This window comes from Suncus etruscus, chromosome 5, assembly GCF_024139225.1.
Source record: "Suncus etruscus isolate mSunEtr1 chromosome 5, mSunEtr1.pri.cur, whole genome shotgun sequence".
Taxonomy (NCBI): Eukaryota; Metazoa; Chordata; class Mammalia; order Eulipotyphla; family Soricidae; genus Suncus; species Suncus etruscus.
In genome coordinates this window covers 122,617,698-122,636,804 of record NC_064852.1, presented here as the reverse complement: position 1 = coordinate 122,636,804, position 19,107 = coordinate 122,617,698, and the positions used below count along the sequence as shown (strand labels likewise).

Here is a 19,107-nt window from a genome sequence, read left to right as displayed (position 1 = left end):
ATGTAAGGATCATTAGAAGTACCCTATCAGATCACTATGCAACAGAGGTCAAAATTGACTTCAAGAAGCAATGGAGAAAAACTAATACCTGGAGATTAAACAACATGCTGCTCAACAACAGCTGGATCAAAGAACAACTCAAGGAAGAAATAAAAAGATTCCTTGAGACAAATGATAATGAAGAGACAACTTGTCAAAATTTGTGGGACACAATAAAAGCAGTAATTATCAAGAAACTCATAGCAATACAGGCCTATGTCAAGAAACAGGAAAATGACAAAATCAACAGTTTAAAGGATCACCTCAAGGAATTAGAACAACAGCAGCAGAGAAATCCAACCACAACCAGAAGGCAAGAAATAATAAAAACCAGAGCAGAAATAAACAACATAGAAACTAAGAAAACAATATAAAAAATCAATGAGACCAGGAGTTGGTTTTTCGAAAAAATAAACAAGATAGACAAACCACTGGCAAAACTCACCAAAAAAAAAAAAAAGAGGGAAAACACCCAAATAAGTAGGATCACAAACGAAAGGGGAGAGATTACAACAAAACCCCAAGAAATACAACATATCATGAGATCATACTTTGAACAACTTTACTCAGCTAGCTAGAGAACCCAGTAGAAATTGACAGATTCTTGAAAAAATACCATCTTCCGAGACTGGAAAAGGAAGAACTAGAAAGCCTAAACAGACCAATCACCTCAGAGAAAATTGAAGACATAATTAAGAAACTCCCTATAAAAAAAAGTCCAGGCCCAGATGAATTTACAGGTGAATTCTACCAAACATTCCAAGAAGACCTACTACCACTTTTCCATAGGCTCTTCCAAACCATAGAAAAAAAAATACAGGAATCCTCCCTAACTCCTTCTATGAGGCTAATATCACACTCATTCCCAAAGATGGCAAAGACACCACCAAGAAAGAAAACTACAGACCAATCTCACTAATGAACATAGATGCAAAGATACTCAACAAAATCTTAGCAAATCGAATCCAGCACTTCATCAAAAAGATCAAAGATCATGACCAAGTGGGTTTTATACCAGGAATGCAAGGTTGGTTCAATATATGCAAATCAATCAACATTATACATCACATCAACAACAAGAAAGACAAAAACACATGATCATATCAATCGATGCAGAGAAAGCGTTTGACAAAATCCAACACCCTTTCATGTTAAAGACACTCAGCAAAATAGGATTAGAAGGAACCTTCCTCAAGATAGTCACAGCTATCTATAAAAAGCCTATAGCCAACATTATACTTAATGGCGAGAAGCTAGAAGCATTCCCACTAAGGTCAGGAACTAGGCAAGGCTGTCCACTTTCTCCACTCTTATTCAATATAACCTTAGAAGTCCTAGCAATAGCAATCCGACAAGAGAAGAAAATCAAAGGAATCCAAATTGGGATTCAAATCCAAACTATCTTTATTTGCAGATGATATGATGATACACATCGAAAACTCTAAAGAGTCCACAGTAAAACTCCTAGAAACAATTAACCAATACAGCAAAGTGGCTGGATACAAAGTCAATACACAAAAGATAGTAGCGTTTCTATACACAAACAACGAAGTCCAGGAGAGAGAGATTAAAAATACAATTCCATTTAAAATAGTATCAAAAAATATCAGGTACCTAGGAATCAGCCTTACAAGGGAAGTGAAAGACTTATACCAGGGAAACTTCAAAACACTTCAGAAAGAAATTGAAGAGGATCTAAAGAAATGGAAGAACATCCCATGCTCATGGATAGGAAGAATTAACATAGTCAAAATGACTATCCTACCCAAACTACTATATAGATTTAATGCAATCCCTATCCAAATTCAGACACCATTCTTTAAAGAATTAGAACAATCAACCACAAAATTCATCTGGAACCACAAAAGACCCAGGATAGCCAAACACATACTGAAAAACAAGAAGGTGGGTGGCATCTCCGTACCTAACTTGAAACTATACTATAAAGTCAGAGTGATCAAAACAGCATGGTACTGGAACAGAGACAGGACCTCAGACCAGTGGGTCAGAACGGAATTCCCAGACAAACAACCCCAGATATACAGCCAACTAATATTTGATAAAAGAGGCAAGAACTTGAAATGGAACAAAGAAAGTCTATTCAACAAATGGTGTTGGTACAAATGGAAAACCACATGTACGAAAGTGAAAATTGACCCATACCTCACTCCTTATACAAAAGTCAACTCAAACTGGATCAAAGACCTTGAAATCAGACCCAAATCTATAAAGTTTATCGAGAATAAAATAGGCAGAACACTCGAAGACCTATATATCAAAAAGGTCTTTGAAGATGGAGCACCAAAGCCAAGAACTTTAGCGTCAAACATAAACAAATGGGACTACATCAAACTAAAAAGCTTCTGCATGGCAAAAGAAACCTTACTTAATGCAAGAAGACAGTTAACAGAATGGGAAAAAAAATCTTTTCACTCGACATATCAGATAAAGAGCTGATATCTAGAACATACAAAGCACTCAGAAAGCTGAGCCCCCCCAAAACCAAACAAAGCCATAAAAAATGGGGAGATGAAATGAATAGACACTTCTCGAAGGAAGACAGAAGGATGGCCAACAAACACATGAAAACATGGCTCACCTTCACTCATCATCAGGGAGATCCAAATCAAGACAACAATGAGATACCACCTTACACCAGTGAGGATGGCTCACATCAAAAATAATGGGGACAACCTCTGTTGGTGGGGATGTGGTATGAAAAGCTCTCTCATCCACTGCTGGTAGGAATGCCCCCTAGTCCAACACCTATGGAGAACAGTCTGGAGAGTGCTCAAAGAACTCAGAATTGAGCTGCCATTTGACCCAGCAATTGCTTTTGTAGGTATATACCCCCAAGTTGGAAGGACATTCATTCCAAAATACATGTGCACCCCACTATTTATTGCAGCACTCAGTTTAATAGCCAAGTCTTGGAACCAACCTAGATGTCCAACAACAGATGAATGGATCATTAAGATGTGGTATTTATACACAATGGAATACTACATGGCAGTCAGAAATGATACAATCACAGACTTTGCAGCAACATGGATGGACCTAGAACATATTATGTTAAACGAAGTAAGTCAGAAGACAAAAGATAAACATAGAATGATAGCACTATTCTGAAGCACTTAGAACATACACCTTATATACAACTAATACTCAACAATCAAATAACAGGGTATAACAGGGTAGAAACTCCAAACACGGTAATACTCAATGTATACTCGGGAGCAGTGCCCAAAATACATGAAAAAGGTACAACACAAACTCTTGACTATACATTATAACACAAAGAAACCAGCAACAGTAGAAACAGCAGCATAGAGAGAACAAGTGCTCTGCCATGTTTTTAGACTCAAGACCATGGCTTTTTTTGCGGTGCCTATCATTATCACTGGAGTGCTCACTGGATATTTGACACTTCTTTTTGTACTGTTGGGGTGTTTCACCTTCTTTTTCTCCTTCATCTCTCAAACCGACGATGAGAGCCCCTAGAAGGATTCCGCCCATTTTCGGCATATTAAACTTTTACCCCAGTTTATTACTTTTCTCTTCTTCAAATAAAACCACATAACTTGAACAATATAGTCCTTCCTCCCAGTTAGAGGGGGAAATAAGGGAGGCACCAAAACCAAGATTACTAAGTAGTAAGCTAGGTACAGAGGGGACCACATACTCTCGCAGCCCCGGGGGTAAGGGAGGAGGATATGGGAGGTAGGACAAACATGGAGGTGTAGGGAAGACAAATCGGTTATGGGAACCCCCCTAATTTTATGTAAATATGTACCTGTAATATTATTGTCAACAATATGTAAACCACTACGATCAAAATAAAAATTATATTAAAAGAAAAGAATGTATCCACTCAGTTCTGAGTATTTATATTCAAGTTCTGAGTATGTTTTTCAAAAAAGAAACAAATTTAATATGTTGAAGAAATATCTCCTGCACTCTCATGTTATTTGCAATATTACTCATTGTAACCACATTACCTAACAACTTAAATGACCATTAAATAAATTACCATCTGTTAATAAATGGAAAAAATATTAGCTTCTGGGTAGTCTGATTACTTGTTCTTTTTAAACATTAAGAATTCAAAGAAATACAAGTCTTAATTGTTTTAAAGAACATGAAGATAGTCTTCATGTCTTATAGTCTTAAAGAACATAAAGATATAGCATAAATAGAACTTTAAAAATAATATGTCTTGTACAAGAAAGGGACTTTCAATGGTAGAGTACCTGCCTCACATTTAGGAACTCCCGAGTTGGATCCCCAGTATACTCTCTCCTCATCCATGCCATAAAATATAAAAATCGGGTCTTTTCTCAATCCCACTCCTCTCACAGCATTTCATAACTACCCATTCCATTTCCTAATCCATTCCCAGTTGTTGAGGCAGTAGGAAGATGCTGGCAGTATGTTTCTGTGATGCCACTCCTAGAGGAAAGCTTAAGGGTGGGTCTTGTTTAGATTATAAGGAGGTAGGTTAGAGAAGTAGCCACAGCCTGCTTGGAGAGTTAACCTAGAGTGAAACATATCCAAGATGAAATCAGGATGCATTACAACATTAAAATACAACTTTTCATCTAACTATAACAATTCAGGGGAAAAAAGAGGAAAATTTTGGAAAGATGAGCTTCTAGAATTCCTTTATTCCAACCCTCCCCAGCAGTTTAAAAAAAAAAGAGGAAAATTTCTAGCTATCAATTTCTGTTACCAATAAACTATAGGTACTACCCTCATACCTGGGGATTCTCCTGCAAATCAGTAGTGATGACACTTCCACCCATTTAGATTCGTAATCTATTCTTTTCCAGATGGCACTAAAATTTAAGATTGTTTAAAGATAATGCCTTTCCCTTACTTGCTTTTGAATAGCCTGTAATTCTCAAAAACAATAACCATTGTAGATCTTATAGGCAAACTTAATGCTAACCTAATTAAAAAAATCATTTTATTATCAGATAGGATGTGTAAAATTTTTTTAAGGACAAAAAAACACTTTCTTTAGACAACAGAAGTAATGACTCTGAAAAGTTAAACATAATTCATCAAAGTACTTTAACAACAGTATGTATTAAGACTAAAATAACACTACAATAAACATCCATATGCTCAATGATAAGGTTGTTTTCACAGAAAAAAATTAAAGATATGTGATTGCAATCAATTTAGTCTATTTGGAAGGTAGGCTTTAAAGAAGCAAAGAATGGTGATATATACTACCACTGATTATCACACACCAAATTTGTGAGACATCTTTCTCATGCTAGAACCAAACAACAGTCCATGTTTCCTATTAGGTCTCAGTCAACTTCCATAGCAAAACTGGTTAAGAAGTAGCAGTGAGGGGCCGTTGAGGTGGCGCTAAAGGTAAGGTGTCTGCCTTGCAAGCGCTAGCCAAGGAAGGACCGCCACCGCGGTTTGATCCCCCTGCGTTCCATATGGTCCCCCCAAGCCAGGGGCAATTTCTGAGCGCTTGGCCAGGAGTAACCCCTGAGCATCAAATGGGTGTGGCCCCAAAAAAATAAAAACAAAAACAAAAACAAAAAGTAGCAGTGAGACTACCTAGGCTTTAAGTAAACCCACTGTATGTGAGTACTATGGTTTAAAAAACTCAGTGATGGCATAGCTTTGTTTAGTCCACAGTGCAAGCTGTAGCAAATGGTTTTGGGAAAAAAAGAACTAATCCTGATTTATGGTACCACCCTTTCACTAACCAGTACAATGGCTTTGCACATCCTTGCATGCGCTGCTGTGATTTGGCTTTGGAGGTGAAGAAATTGCCCTGGAGAGACCTGGAATTTTATATCAAAATTACTTTTATATGCCATGAAAGTACTGGCTACTTGCACCTTCCTTGGAACTAAGTAGTGATAAAATATATCCACTAACTCTCTGACATTTCTTTCTTTGAAAGATAGAGCTTCCTTCACTTGTCTGAACCTTGTGACTTCAATGAGAAGTTACAGGCCTCCTGAGTCTCGATACCTCTGTGTATGCCAAAGACCAAGAATTTGATCCTCATAACTTCCTCCACTTCACTAATTACAAAGTCTGGCTCTGCAAGCATGATCCTAAGTGTCAGACTCAAGGATGCAACCCCAGCACAACAATGACAATGAAAAAATCTACAAACGAGAAGGGAGGCAAATAATACAGGACATAGTAAAATAAAGAACCTATAGAAGTGGTGAGTCCAAGTGTATTAAAAGCAAGATAGTCTTTTTCTCTTTCTCGCTCTTCCCCCACTCTCTATCAAGGCAGAGGCCATTGAATTTCCAAGATACCATGTACAGTATCCAGTTACCTAAAATCATCCCACTGGAGTAAAAGGCATGGAGAAATTAGAGAGGCTAACTTCAAACCTTCCCATCCAGATGATTTACATTTTAATGTAGAAACCTCTGATATTATGCCAGCCCAGCCAGGGCCTATAATCTCCTAGGAAACTTTTAACAGAACCATGCAACTAAGTCCTTCCTAATTCTTGAGCTAGAGGATCAGAAAGACAGAATAGATTTTTGTGGGGTTAGGTCAATAACTTTTTGTATGATGTGTTATTCAGTCCCTGGAAGAGGATTAAAATGAAAAAAAAATCAAAACTAGAGGAGTGAAATGTCACCTTCCCAAGGTCAAGTCTTTACTTTTATAAGAACCTCAGCAAAGACAACTTGGCAATGTTAGGAAAGACTGATGAAAACTGGTACTCTTGGCCAATAACACTACAAAATGACACACTAGAGAAAGCACTATCACTTTTTTATATCCAAAATAGGTGACCATTATGAATATTTTTAAAAATTATTAGTAAAATAAAATATAGGAAGAATGATGTTAAGTAGAGACTATAGAAAATCAGCATAGCCCAAAGGAAGGAAGTGGCTGGGGTCTTCTTCTGTAAGTAGGAGCTAACAAAATTGCTAGGAAGCAGATAAAGTTTAAGCAGGACACCAAACACACTTTCAAGTAATGGAAAAGTCAAGAGAATAGAAAATGAGCTGGAGGGCCCGGAGAGATAGCACAGCGGTGTTTGCCTTGCAAGCAGCCGATCCAGGACCAAAGGTGGTTGGTTCGAATCCCGGTGTCCCATGTGGTCCCCCGTGCGTGCCAGGAGCTATTTCTGAGCAGACAGCCAGGAGTAACCCCTGAGCAATGCCGGGGTGGCCAAAAACCAAAAAAAAAAAAAAAAAGAAAATGAGCTGGAGTTCCACCAATCAAAGCCTGGTACCAAAACTATCAGAGAGAGTGAGCTTGCGATACTTGGTGTATCTTGGCAAAGCTGAACCACAGATGATGATGAGAAAATGACAAATGGCAAATTCATGTAGGCAGAGTTTGGCATAACTCATATATTTTTTCCTAGACAATCCAGTAGTTATTTTTGTTTTTATTTGCTTGTTTTTGTTTTTGGGACCATTAACTATTGGTGCTCAGGGATTATTCCTGCTTCTGAACTCAATGATCACTTCTGAGCTTGGAGGAACCTAATAGGGTACAGACTAGATGGGTTGGCCATTTGCAAGGTAAGTAAGTACCCTACTCACTATATTATTTCTCTGAATTCTTACCTAGTATTTACTAAATAAGAAATTTCATATAAATTCTAAGTTGCTAGCTTCTCTGGAACCCTGTAAATCTAGCATTACCATCTCAATCCACTGAAATGCGTTCAGCTATTTTACCCTCTCTGTTTGTTATAATATCTACCACTCCCTGTTATATACTAAGTAAATTTCCATGTTTACTTTACATTTCCAGTCATTGTGGGCCTTTGAGTTGGTGTCTTGTGATCAATACCAACAGAGGAGTTTCAGACTTCAAACTCCCAGATGTTATTTAATCATTATAGGTTTCTTAGTCATTTTGGGTGATTTACAAATTATAGTAAATTCTGTTATTGTACTGCTGCATCTCCCCTACCCCGAACTACAAATGTATGACTGTGACAAACCAATATTCTAACAATCATGTAAGACCTTTTACAGCACTATTATTGAATACGCAGAAGCTAAATTGTCCATAGATATATACAGAAAATTTACTGAATACCTTCCATGATCTTTAAAATACAAGCTGTTCTAAAACACAGGTCAAGCATCCCCAGACTAAGTTGACATGAAAAAGAGCTAGAGTCAGCTCTGACATTAGGATGGAGAGAAAGGAAACAAAAATCAACATATCCTAAAGTACAACAATTTATCTCATATTATAAAATATCTTCAAAGCAGTTCCTACTGGACTCAGGGAGGCAGTGAGGGCATTGCCAAATGAATATTAGCCTTTTCAAGGAGAGGTGCATGTGTGTGTTAGAGAAAACAATACAGAACCACTTACCAATTCCAGACATTGCCTGTGGCCATAGGCAGCAGCATAATGTATGCTATTGTAACCTTCCTTGTCCCGGATAGATGGATTTGCATCATTTTGAAGTAGAAACTCTAGACATCTGTAAATAGAAAGAAGTATTATTTTGGAAAATATCTCTGAACCAAAAGGGATAATTAACATAAATTTCCTCCTCTTATATTTCACAAAACACTTTTGTGGGTTTAAGTATTTCTTTAAAAATTCCACAACAGGCTGCCATGTCTGCTTATCAGCCATTTTCATAGACTCACATTATTTTTTTTCCCAACCCCAGACTCAAATTATTTTTGAAAGAAATGCCAAGCCATGAAAAATCATGGGGACATGGGGGTCTTGTAGCTGCACTCTTAGGAGGAGAGACAAGTCAAGCCCCCACCCTGCTGAAACCTGAGCACCCACAATCCATAATCACCACCATGCCAATAGCCCAACTTTACTTCTTTACCACTGATCCCTGCAGAGATGCCTAATAAACCAAAGATCTAGATAGGCTGGTATTAGGATTGAGATCTCTAAGGTTTTGTCAGAGTGAATGCAGGTAACCTCCTTCTGCTCTTCTTTCCTGGCAGCCACAGACACAACCCATCCTATCAGCCACAGAACTTGGAATTCCTGGGCCATGTGCCACTTCAAATTTTTCAATAATGACACTTTGTAGGAACATACCAAATTAGATATCAAAGTAGCAGAGAAGCTACCCAAGGCTAACAAACAAAGCCATTAACAGAGTAATCAGTTAGCAACAAACAACTTAGTAAGCCTTTAGACAATGACTTAATGACCCCATTGTGAAATATAATAATTTTCACAAATTTTCTTTTGGTGGTTTTATTTTTTTTTCAATAATTCCAATACCACGTGTATATAAACAAGTAATATAAAGTAAATTACTTCAGAACTTCCAACGGGGATAGGATTGGGAATATGTGGGAATCTGGGGACAATGGTGGAGAGAAATTTACATTGGTGGTGGGATTGGTATTGAAATATGAAATGGCAGAAACAAATGCATTGAGCAATTTTGTAAACCATGGTGTTTAAATAAAGCAATAAAACATTCAACAATCCTATTACAATGATGTTTCATATACTAGAAGTTGGGTGTTCATGTATGTGTGTTTTTTATAACTATCTTTATTTTATCTTAAATAGTCATTTTAATACATACAAGAAAAAATAATTAAGGTGGTTTCTTCCTTCTCATCTCAAGGCCCAGATCTTTTCTATAATCAAGATTACTGAATATTAATAAGTTTTCTACATTCAAAAGATACCTAAAGAAAAAAAGTAATGGTCACGTATACTTCCCAAATACATCAGTGTGGGTTGTTATCTCTGTGGCATTTTTCAAATGGGAATGTTGGGGAGGGATTCTCCATTTTGCATAAACTACAGCAGCCCAACACCACACCCTCCACCCTACAACAGAAATGGCCCAGCTCTGTGACTGAATCAAATAATAGTTCAGTAACTAAATTCTTTCAGGTGAGATGATACTATAGGACTGAAACTCAGGGACTTTCCTTTCAGAAGAGGATTGGGCCATGCTGTGATCAATAAACCCAAAGTGCCGCCGCCCCCCACCCCCAAGCTGTCATCTTAATGGCAGAAAACCAGCTTGGTTCTTCCACCAAACTCTAAAAGGCCTCCAATTCTTCCCAAGTAGCCCAATACAGACAAATACCTCTGGCATTTGATTAAATGATTAAATTTATTGCAGTCTAACACCACCTTCTATACCCTCCAACAGAAATAGTCCGGTTCTGTGTCTTAATATTATCAAACTTTCAAGACACAGAATTTGTTCCAGATCCATGGATAGCGTGGCCATACCTCAATATTTTATAGTAGTTTCAGTCTGGTAGTATCATAGGAAATCTGATAGGAAGTTACATAGAAGTCTACCAAGCTCAAATAAAAGGTTCAACTAGCACCAACCACAGTCCAGTAAATCTTTAGATACTGACTTTAGTAAAACTATAAAGAGATATAGCAATCATTTCAAATTAACCCTCATTAATCTAAGTTTTGATAATTTTATTTGACTTTGTGTTGTAACACACAAAATTAAGTACATTTCTTTGTGTCTGCATGGAAGCAGGCTAGGATGTTGGTGGGAAATTTGGTTTACTGATGAAGGGCAAGTTATACTGGTGGTAGAACTGGTGTTTGGCCATTTAATGCCTGAAACAACTATATTATAAACAAAAGATAAATCATAGTAGCATAATAAAAATTAGGAAGAAGAATGCCTAAAATGTGAAAAAGAAGTAGTAAGACCCTTGCAACATGGCAAACCTAATAAAAATAGAGGTAGTATTATATTTGGTTTTGGAGGGACTATACCTAGTGGTGCTCAGGAGTAACTCTTGGCTCTAATGCAGTAATCACTCCTAGAGAACTTGGGGGATCAAAAGGGATCCAGGAATCAAGCCTGGATTAGTCACATACACGCAAGCACCCTATTCACTGTACTATCACTCCAGCACAAAAGAAAGAGGTAGTATTTTTTTCGTCTCGCCTTATCTTGCTTTAGAAAAATGAGGCACCCCATTTTTCTTTTTTTCTTTTTTATATATTTAATTTTATTTAAACACCTTGATTACATATATGATTGTGTTTGGGTTTCAGTCATGTAAAGAACATCACCCATCACCAGTGCAACATTCCCATCACCAATGTCCCAAGTCTCCCTCTCTTTTGCTAAGTATAAGATCAAAATATTAGAAAAATGAAAGTTAAATGGCGAGGGCCGGTGAGGTGGTGCTAGAGGTAAGGTGTCTGCCTTGCAAGCGCTAGCCAAGGAAGGACAGCGATTTGATCCCCCGGCATCCCATATGGTTCCCCCAAGCCAGGGGCAATTTCTGAGCACTTAGCCAGGAGTAACCCCTGAGCATCAAATGGGTGTGGCCCAAAAAACCAAAAAAAAAAAAGAAAGAAAATTAAATGGAGTAAGAAACAAAAGTCAAACAACAACAAACCCATAAATATTGTCCAAATATTAAAGAATGAATGAACATTTTTTAAAAACTAACAGGAGTAATTCAGTATAAACTAAAGGGGCAAAAAGGACTGTTCAGGAGTTAAGATACTTGCCTTGATTTTTGCCAACCCCATTTCAAATCCTCAGCACCACCAATATCCTTTGAGCACTACCAGGAGGCATTCTTGAGCACAGAACCAAGAGTATTCCCTGAGCACTGCTGGGGGTGGCCCCAACACTAAAGTGCTACTACAACTGATGATTATGATAATAAATAATGTAAAATTAAAAATAATGAAATATAAAACCCTTTTCTGTCAGAGTTGTAACTTTTTTTTATAGGGATCTCTCCCAGTAGTAGTCAAGAGCCAAATGGGCTAGGGTGGGGACTGAGGATCAAATTTAGGGTCCTGCACATGCCAGGTATATGCTCTACCACTTAAGCTATATCCGCAAATATAGCTTAAAATTGTCATGAAAATGTGACAATCTGCAATAGGGTTAGAGAATACATGTGGCTAAAAAAAATCCTCCAATCCAGGATACTAGAATTTGGACAGAATGAGTTCTGTTTAGGGGCTTTTGCAAAAGGCCCAATCCTGCCATTGAAGAAGAAATTAGGCAGGAAGCACTGCTCTATAATGTCAAAAGTATATCTCAATAGAGGGCCAAGCACATCTACTCAAGACTTTACTCATATAACTCAAGAGTGGGCCAAGCACATCCTCTCCAAGTCCAAACCAATTCTGTTTCATATTCACAGAAAACATGAAGATTCTCTTTATAAGCCTATGATTCACTAAGACCTTTCAAGGCAAAATTTCTTTAGTTTCCTCGAAAAATAATTACATTTACCTATTTTTGGTCACAAGACAAAAATAAATAAATAAATAAATAAATAAATAAATAAGCCTTATATAAGAAACAAAAAATATTTTTACATCTAGAAAAAAATCAAAGTAAAATTTTTTAATAAAATATATTTTACTTTTTTTTATAAACTGCTACATAATGAATTAAACTATTAATAGAGTTGTGGTATTTTTTGCTGCCTTTGGGGATCTATACCAAAAAGAGACGACCTTTTTCTTTCTCTTGGAAAATAAAATGTTTATGGACAGCATCCCAGGTGTGACTCTTCTTAAACCAAATTTGACTCTTTAAATAAAAATCAATCACGAGGAATAGCATTTTTGTGGCCACACTCCCTAGTTTCTGAAAGGATTACATTCAAAATATCAGCTCAAATACTTAGTAGATAATTCATGAAACACTTGTAATTGCTTCCAAAGACATATTTCACCTAGAATATAGTTGACCTATAACACCAATATCACTATTACAAATAACAACTATGTTATTGCATTAGAATATTCTCTCCATTATTTATAAGGAAAATGAACTGCACTTTTAACCAGAACATTTATCTTCTTTCCTAGGGCCCTGACTAGATGTTGGCACTGTGCCACAAAGGAAGAGAGGCACTAAAGGACAAGAAATAGCTTTCTCAGCATCCCAAAGGACTCCTGCAAGCACTTCCTTAGGCTCTCCTCTACTCTTTCCTTCCCTCTAAGAAGGCCTGGGAAAGCCTGAAGTTTACTGGTGAAGGGCATTTGCTGATGTGATTTACTTACAATTCTGTAGTTTTTGAACATCATTATTTGAATAGGGGGGCATGAGGACAAAACTATGACTGTTTAACTTTACTTACAAGCTGTGTTTACTATGCCCACCCTTGTGGGAGACAAAGCTATAGTTTACAACCTGCCCAGATTCTACTTTTTAACTACACCCTTCCATGGGTGTAGATCTGGGAGGGGAGTTTAGAAGGTGGGAGGAGACCCTGGGGCAGACACAAGCATTCAAACTCCAGAGAAACTGGTTCCTCTGTCAAATGAAGTGAATATAATATTAAGGTTTTTGTGTGTGCAGACCTAGAGTGATAATTCTAAGAGCTCTCTTGGAATTAGGCATAAACACGCTCACTTGTCCATTGCTCAACAGTTATTAAACACCAACACCAAGATGGGCACCTCTCTGGGCAGAGCACCCTATTCTCACAGGGAACTCTAGTGCAGGATGGACTTTGAAAGGATGAAGCTTTGGCACTTCCCAGGCATCAACAAGGCTGGTTGCTGGCTCTCACTCATTCTAGCCAATTCCAGCCTCTATCACCTGAGAGCTACATCTCTGCCAGAAGCCAGAGAAACTGTGGGATGAGGCACAAGCTGCTATTTTTAGGGACTAGGAGGATCTCTCGAAAAGTCTCTGTTGTTTATATGTTGAGGAAAGAGGAAAGAAGACAACTGGCATATTTTATACTAAAATATTTATGTCCTAAATATTTATGTCATTCACTAAATCCTTACCCTGGGTCATAAATGGGGGACTTAAGGCCCTTGTAGGAGGTAGAGCAGCATCTTCTGAGGCATGAGACTTGTTAAAGTAGAAAAAAATATTTCAAATATTTAGACCAAAAGAAAACAAAGGACTAACCCATTTCTATGATGGTTGTAACAAAGCTTAATTAGAAAAAGCGCCCATATGAAAATAGCATCATTGAAGAAAGGGTGCATTTGAAGAATTGCTGCCCTTTGTAAAGGGCAGAAAGACATTACTTTTCAGGATTACCTGTGAAACCCAGAAATAGACAGCCCCACATCGAGATACAGAGCAGCAGATAAAGCATCTATGATGGCAGCGGGTGCCATCTAGAAGAAACTCACCGAGCTGCTTCCTTTTCCTTCAGCTCTCTGGTCCCATCAAGTTCTTCTGCATGTTCATGGCCATTTCCTAAGATCGTCTTACTGCTTAGTATAAGGAAGAGGAAAAAATTACTATGCAAAGGTCTGGACAATTTGGGTACAATTTCTATCTCAATTATTTTAAGTCCTACCCCTTGAGGACCCGCGTGATTCTCTACAGTCAATCCATTAAATCTTTCCCCTTCCAAGGAATCATTAAAAATATGGTTTTTCTATGACTTTCACCCAGTATCAGTAAATGAGATAATTCTCAAGTTCTCCACACTGCCATTAATAGTCTAAACTTTCCAAATGGGAAAAAATGGCAACTTAGCTTCAACTTCCCTGAGTCCAATTATATTCCACACTGCCTTTGGCTTATGTTGCAGGCATAAAGTTCTAATGCATCTGATCTGTCAGAGCTTTCTTCATCTTTCATGATTCCAGTTCAAGTTCTTAACCATTGAGGATTAAGAGTTTCTCCCATTCTGTGCCAGTTTAAAGAATGTTGCCTGGCATACAGTAGATACTTAATAAATATTTGTTGAATTAATAGCTTACACAGCTATAGAACTCTGAACATTAGATCTGACTCATCAATGTTATTATGACATAAAAAGAAAAAATGGTTTTCCAAATTAAGGAAATCTGGATAGCAACCTACTACTATACTGTAAAATCAGGTCAGCAGGTTTCAGATAGAAATGATTTTTGGTATGTAAAATAAAAACATAAAATGCATCAGACATAGTGGAAGTAAATAGTTTAATAAAAATTTTTGCTTCTATTATATAAAAATATGTATAATATATTCCTTATTTTTAAGTTTTGGTTTAAGGAGGCAAAAAAATAGTACAGCAGGTAAGCTGCTTGCCTTGCATACAGCAGGACTGGGTTTGATCCCTGACACTCCATATGGCTTCTCTGAGCCCCATGATGAGCGATTCCTTGAGGGCCGAGCCAGTATTAAGCTCTGAGCACCACCACATATGGCCCCAAAACCAGCAATAAGAAAATGTTGGAGTTTTTGTTGCTGTTTTACTGGGTAACACACATAGCAGACTAGGGATCTGTGGTGTTCAGAAGCCAACAGAGTAGTGGGAATGGTGTGAAAGGTGCTGCTATCAACTCAGGCCTTCATATATGCAAGAAGCAGACATTCACAATTGAGCCAGGTTCTCCTACAGTACACCTTACTGTGGGCTGCCATGTAAAATATTTGAAAGTTATTGTTTGAAACAAAGACCATCACTGACCTAAAACCAACTCTGACAATATGGTCCATAACTCAAGAGGTCTCCAGTCACCAAAAAGTATCTCTAACAAAAAGACCATCATTCATAAACATTGGAGAACAATCTCATGAACTATGAGTAGCTCTCTCATTTTTTTTCTTTCTAAACTGATTCACTTATTTCTGCTTCTCTTTACTAGCCACCTAGAATCTAACTATTTCCAGAGTGACCTACTTCTTCTTGTTCAGGTCCCAAAAGATGAGTCATTGTTCAACACTGAAAAACTCGAGCCTATTTAATACATATTAATGTTGTACTAGAAAGCTATTCAGATTATAGTAGATGTATATTTTGGACATGATACTTACTAGAAAATGTAGCGAAGGAAACATTTAAAAGGTGATGATAAAAAACTGTAGTAAGTGGCAAAATTAACAGAAAATCAGATTTTGAATGAACTGAAAACTTGGATTTGACAGCTCCACGCAGCATTCCACCCAATGATCAGAGATGAAGCATGATGTTTGGTGACAAATAGTAACTAAACATAAAGGGTGTGGAATGGGAATACCAGGATGAGGAATGAAGCCACTGTAACCTCACTGGGCCTGGATGATTCATCCTTCACAATTTTTGCAAAACACTATGAAGAAAACAGTAGCCAGTGACCCCTAACCCCAAAGGAAGCCCTGGTAAGGCTGTTCTTACTTTCTGTCCATGTCTGAGGCTGCGGCATAGTGCAAGGCTGTCCGTCCCCAGTCATCTGTTTCATTAACGTTGGCTCCTGTGGTCACTAATGTCTCAATACAGTGCAAATGACAATTTGCAGCTGCATAGTGCAAAGGGGTTCTGAAAAACAAAGAGCACTTGATTACTTCAATTGAATAGCAAATAGCATTAACAGCATAAATGCTGACAGCTGTAATCCTAGGGAGTTCTTGAGCTCTTAGAAGGATGGAGAACAAGGGATACACCTCACCTTCACTTTCTAAATTGGAGCTAAAACTACAGAAACACGGGGGCCGGGCGGTGGCGCTGGAGGTAAGGTGCCTGCCTTGCCTGCGCTAGCCTAGGACAGACCGCGGTTCGATCCCCTGGCGTCCCATATGGTCCCCCAAGAAGCCAGGAGCAACTTCTGAGCGCATAGCCAGGAGTAACCCCTGAGCGTCACAGGGTGTGGCCCAAAAACCAAAAAAAAAAAAAAAAAAAAAAAACCAAAAAAAAAACAAAACAAAAAACTACAGAAACACTGTTTCTGATGAGGCCATCTATCTGTGGACTTACAGCCCCTTTTCATTTTCAGTGCCTATCTGGGCTCAGTCAATTATACTGTTCCTTTGGACTATTGTGATGCTATTCTCATTGGCATCCTTAGCTCTACTCAAGCTACTGTTAAAATCTGATGAGGACAAAGAAAAACTAAGTTTCCAGAGACCCAATAACTTTCTGAGAATCCTGTATAAAATCTTCTGTCCTTGATGGCAGGAAATATGCACTGGTGAAGGGTGTTGTACGTTGTATTGACTGAAACTCAATCAAGAACAACTTTGCAATTATGAAAAAAATAAAACAGTATTATGAACAACCTTGTAACCACTATGTTTAAATAAAGTAATTAATTAAAAAAATAATAAAAATTTCCATCTCTATTAACCAAAGTACTGATTAGTTAGTTTAGAATCAAAGACCTTCACATTGCTGCTTCCAAACGGAATGACTTGAGGATGTATGTTTTAAATATGCACAAGTAGGGCCAGAGCAATATGCTGCAGTAGGGCATTTGCCTTGCACACATCTGACCCAGGACGGACCTGGGTTCAATCCCCAGCGTCCCATATGGTCCCCCAAAGCCAGGAGCGATTTCTGAGCATATAGCCAGGAGCAATCCCTGAGCATCACCGGGTGTGACCCCAAAAAACAAACAAAAATATGCATAATTATTTATCCTAAGGTGAAATTTTCAATAAATATAATCAAATGTTCCCATTCTTGTGACTAATTTGGGATTAGAAGGTATTAGAAGATATTAGAGACAGAATAGAGCTGTATGGCACTTGCCCTGAATGTGTTCAAGTCAGGTTTGATCCCTGGTATCACATACGGTCTCTTGAGCACCACCAGGAGTGATCACTTGATCACAGAGTCAAGATAAGCATTAAACTCTGCCAGGTGTGGACCCATTCCCTGAATCCAAGGGAGGGCTAACATAGTCTCTTCCGCTACCAACAGAATCTTTTAAACTAGGCATGTAGGAGAGTTTTTTAACTCTTGGAGAAAAAAGACAACTGGAACTCCTAAATAGAAGATGTGGGAAGAGATATGTTGTTTTTTGTTTTTGTTTTTGTTTTTTGTTTTCTGTTTTTTTTTTTTTTGTATGTGCCTGCTTTCCTGGTCTTTCTCTAAGATTTCCAGACAGACTGCCCCTTACTTATATTGAGGCACTTAAAGCAGAGTTTTACATACCTCCCACATTTGTCTTTTTTATGGAAATCCGCTCCGCTGCTCTGCAAGAGTTTTATACATTCCACATTACTAGAAAAATAGGGAAAAAAACATCATTAAGATGACAGAGGTCAGTTGCTGGACTATCTACAAGGTGGGCTATTTTCTGGAGCATGCAGGCCTAATAAAATAATAGCCTCAGATTTCCATTCTGCTCACATTAAAATAACCTGAACATCATAAAGTAATGCATGTATATTTTCTAAAATTCCTTTTTTCAAAGTTAATAACTCAATACCCTAGAGAACTTAACAAAACATTTTCATGACTCTGGAACTTAATAATTATTATAGTATTAAGGTTTTCAATGATGTTATATCATTGTTTATCCTAAAATTATCCTTCAAAACCATAGAGTGTATGAGGCAACCCCCTCAACCAACAATAATGTCACATCACCTTTATATAATAAGCCAGAGTGGACAAGTATCACCTTTAATATAGCAGAATGAATTCTCCACAAAAACACTTTCTGTCCAGCCTCTCCTTAAAGGAATATAAACAACTGCATTTCCCTGTCTTTGAAATCTAGTAAATAAATTATAGAAGCAAGGCCACAAATGCTGGAATGTAGACCAGCAGAGGTTCTTTTGTCATTCAGAGGCAATAAATCATGTTTAGTAGAGAGAAAAGAGCCTATCTAAGTGAATTGTACTATTGAAGGACATGTAGCCAACATAAATTATGATAAAAAATTCTAGACATAAATCCAGAAGGGTGTGTTGCTGTTTTCCACACAGGTCAAATTATTTTTTCAAAGGCAGGTAGGAAAAAATCTATTAATTCTAAAATGCGGATGCTCAGAAGCAGCTTAGATTTATTGCTTTATTAACATTTAAATAAGAAAAATGATCTCATTAATGAGAAATCTGAGCAGGACTCCCTCCACCCACATCGACTCTTTATAATCACCTTCCTCAAAGAAGTATCGTTTCTGTCAGAAAACAGAAAAACTTCCTGAGATCACAATGTGTTGGTATAACATATCTATAGATAAAAAGTAGTTGTTTCTTATTGCTTAAATCAAAGGATATATAATTAAGGAATTCAGCAAGCTCAAGCAATTTGGAGATTGGGTATCAAGTTAAAAAGTTGACTTCAAAATATGATAAAAATTATTAATATATATGGCTTTGAAAGGGTGTTATTAAAATAGGGGCCCAATGCTTCATAGACACTCAATGATTTAGAATTATACTCGGATAAACAGGCAATGTCTTTG

At 37.5% G+C, this 19,107-nt stretch overlaps 1 protein-coding gene across 1 annotated transcript in view; it reads right to left on the bottom strand.

Moving 5' to 3' along the window:
* ANKRD44 (ankyrin repeat domain 44) overlaps window positions 1-19,107 on the bottom strand; it is a 342,805-nt gene that overhangs the window by 88,857 nt on the left and 234,841 nt on the right. The window contains exons 13-16 of the mRNA XM_049773177.1: window positions 17,847-17,915; window positions 16,092-16,232; window positions 14,131-14,211; window positions 8,389-8,500 (exon numbers count right to left, since the gene is read on the bottom strand). Coding sequence (XP_049629134.1) covers window positions 8,389-8,500; window positions 14,131-14,211; window positions 16,092-16,232; window positions 17,847-17,915 — 403 coding nt within the window. The remainder of the gene's footprint in view (window positions 1-8,388; window positions 8,501-14,130; window positions 14,212-16,091; window positions 16,233-17,846; window positions 17,916-19,107) is intronic.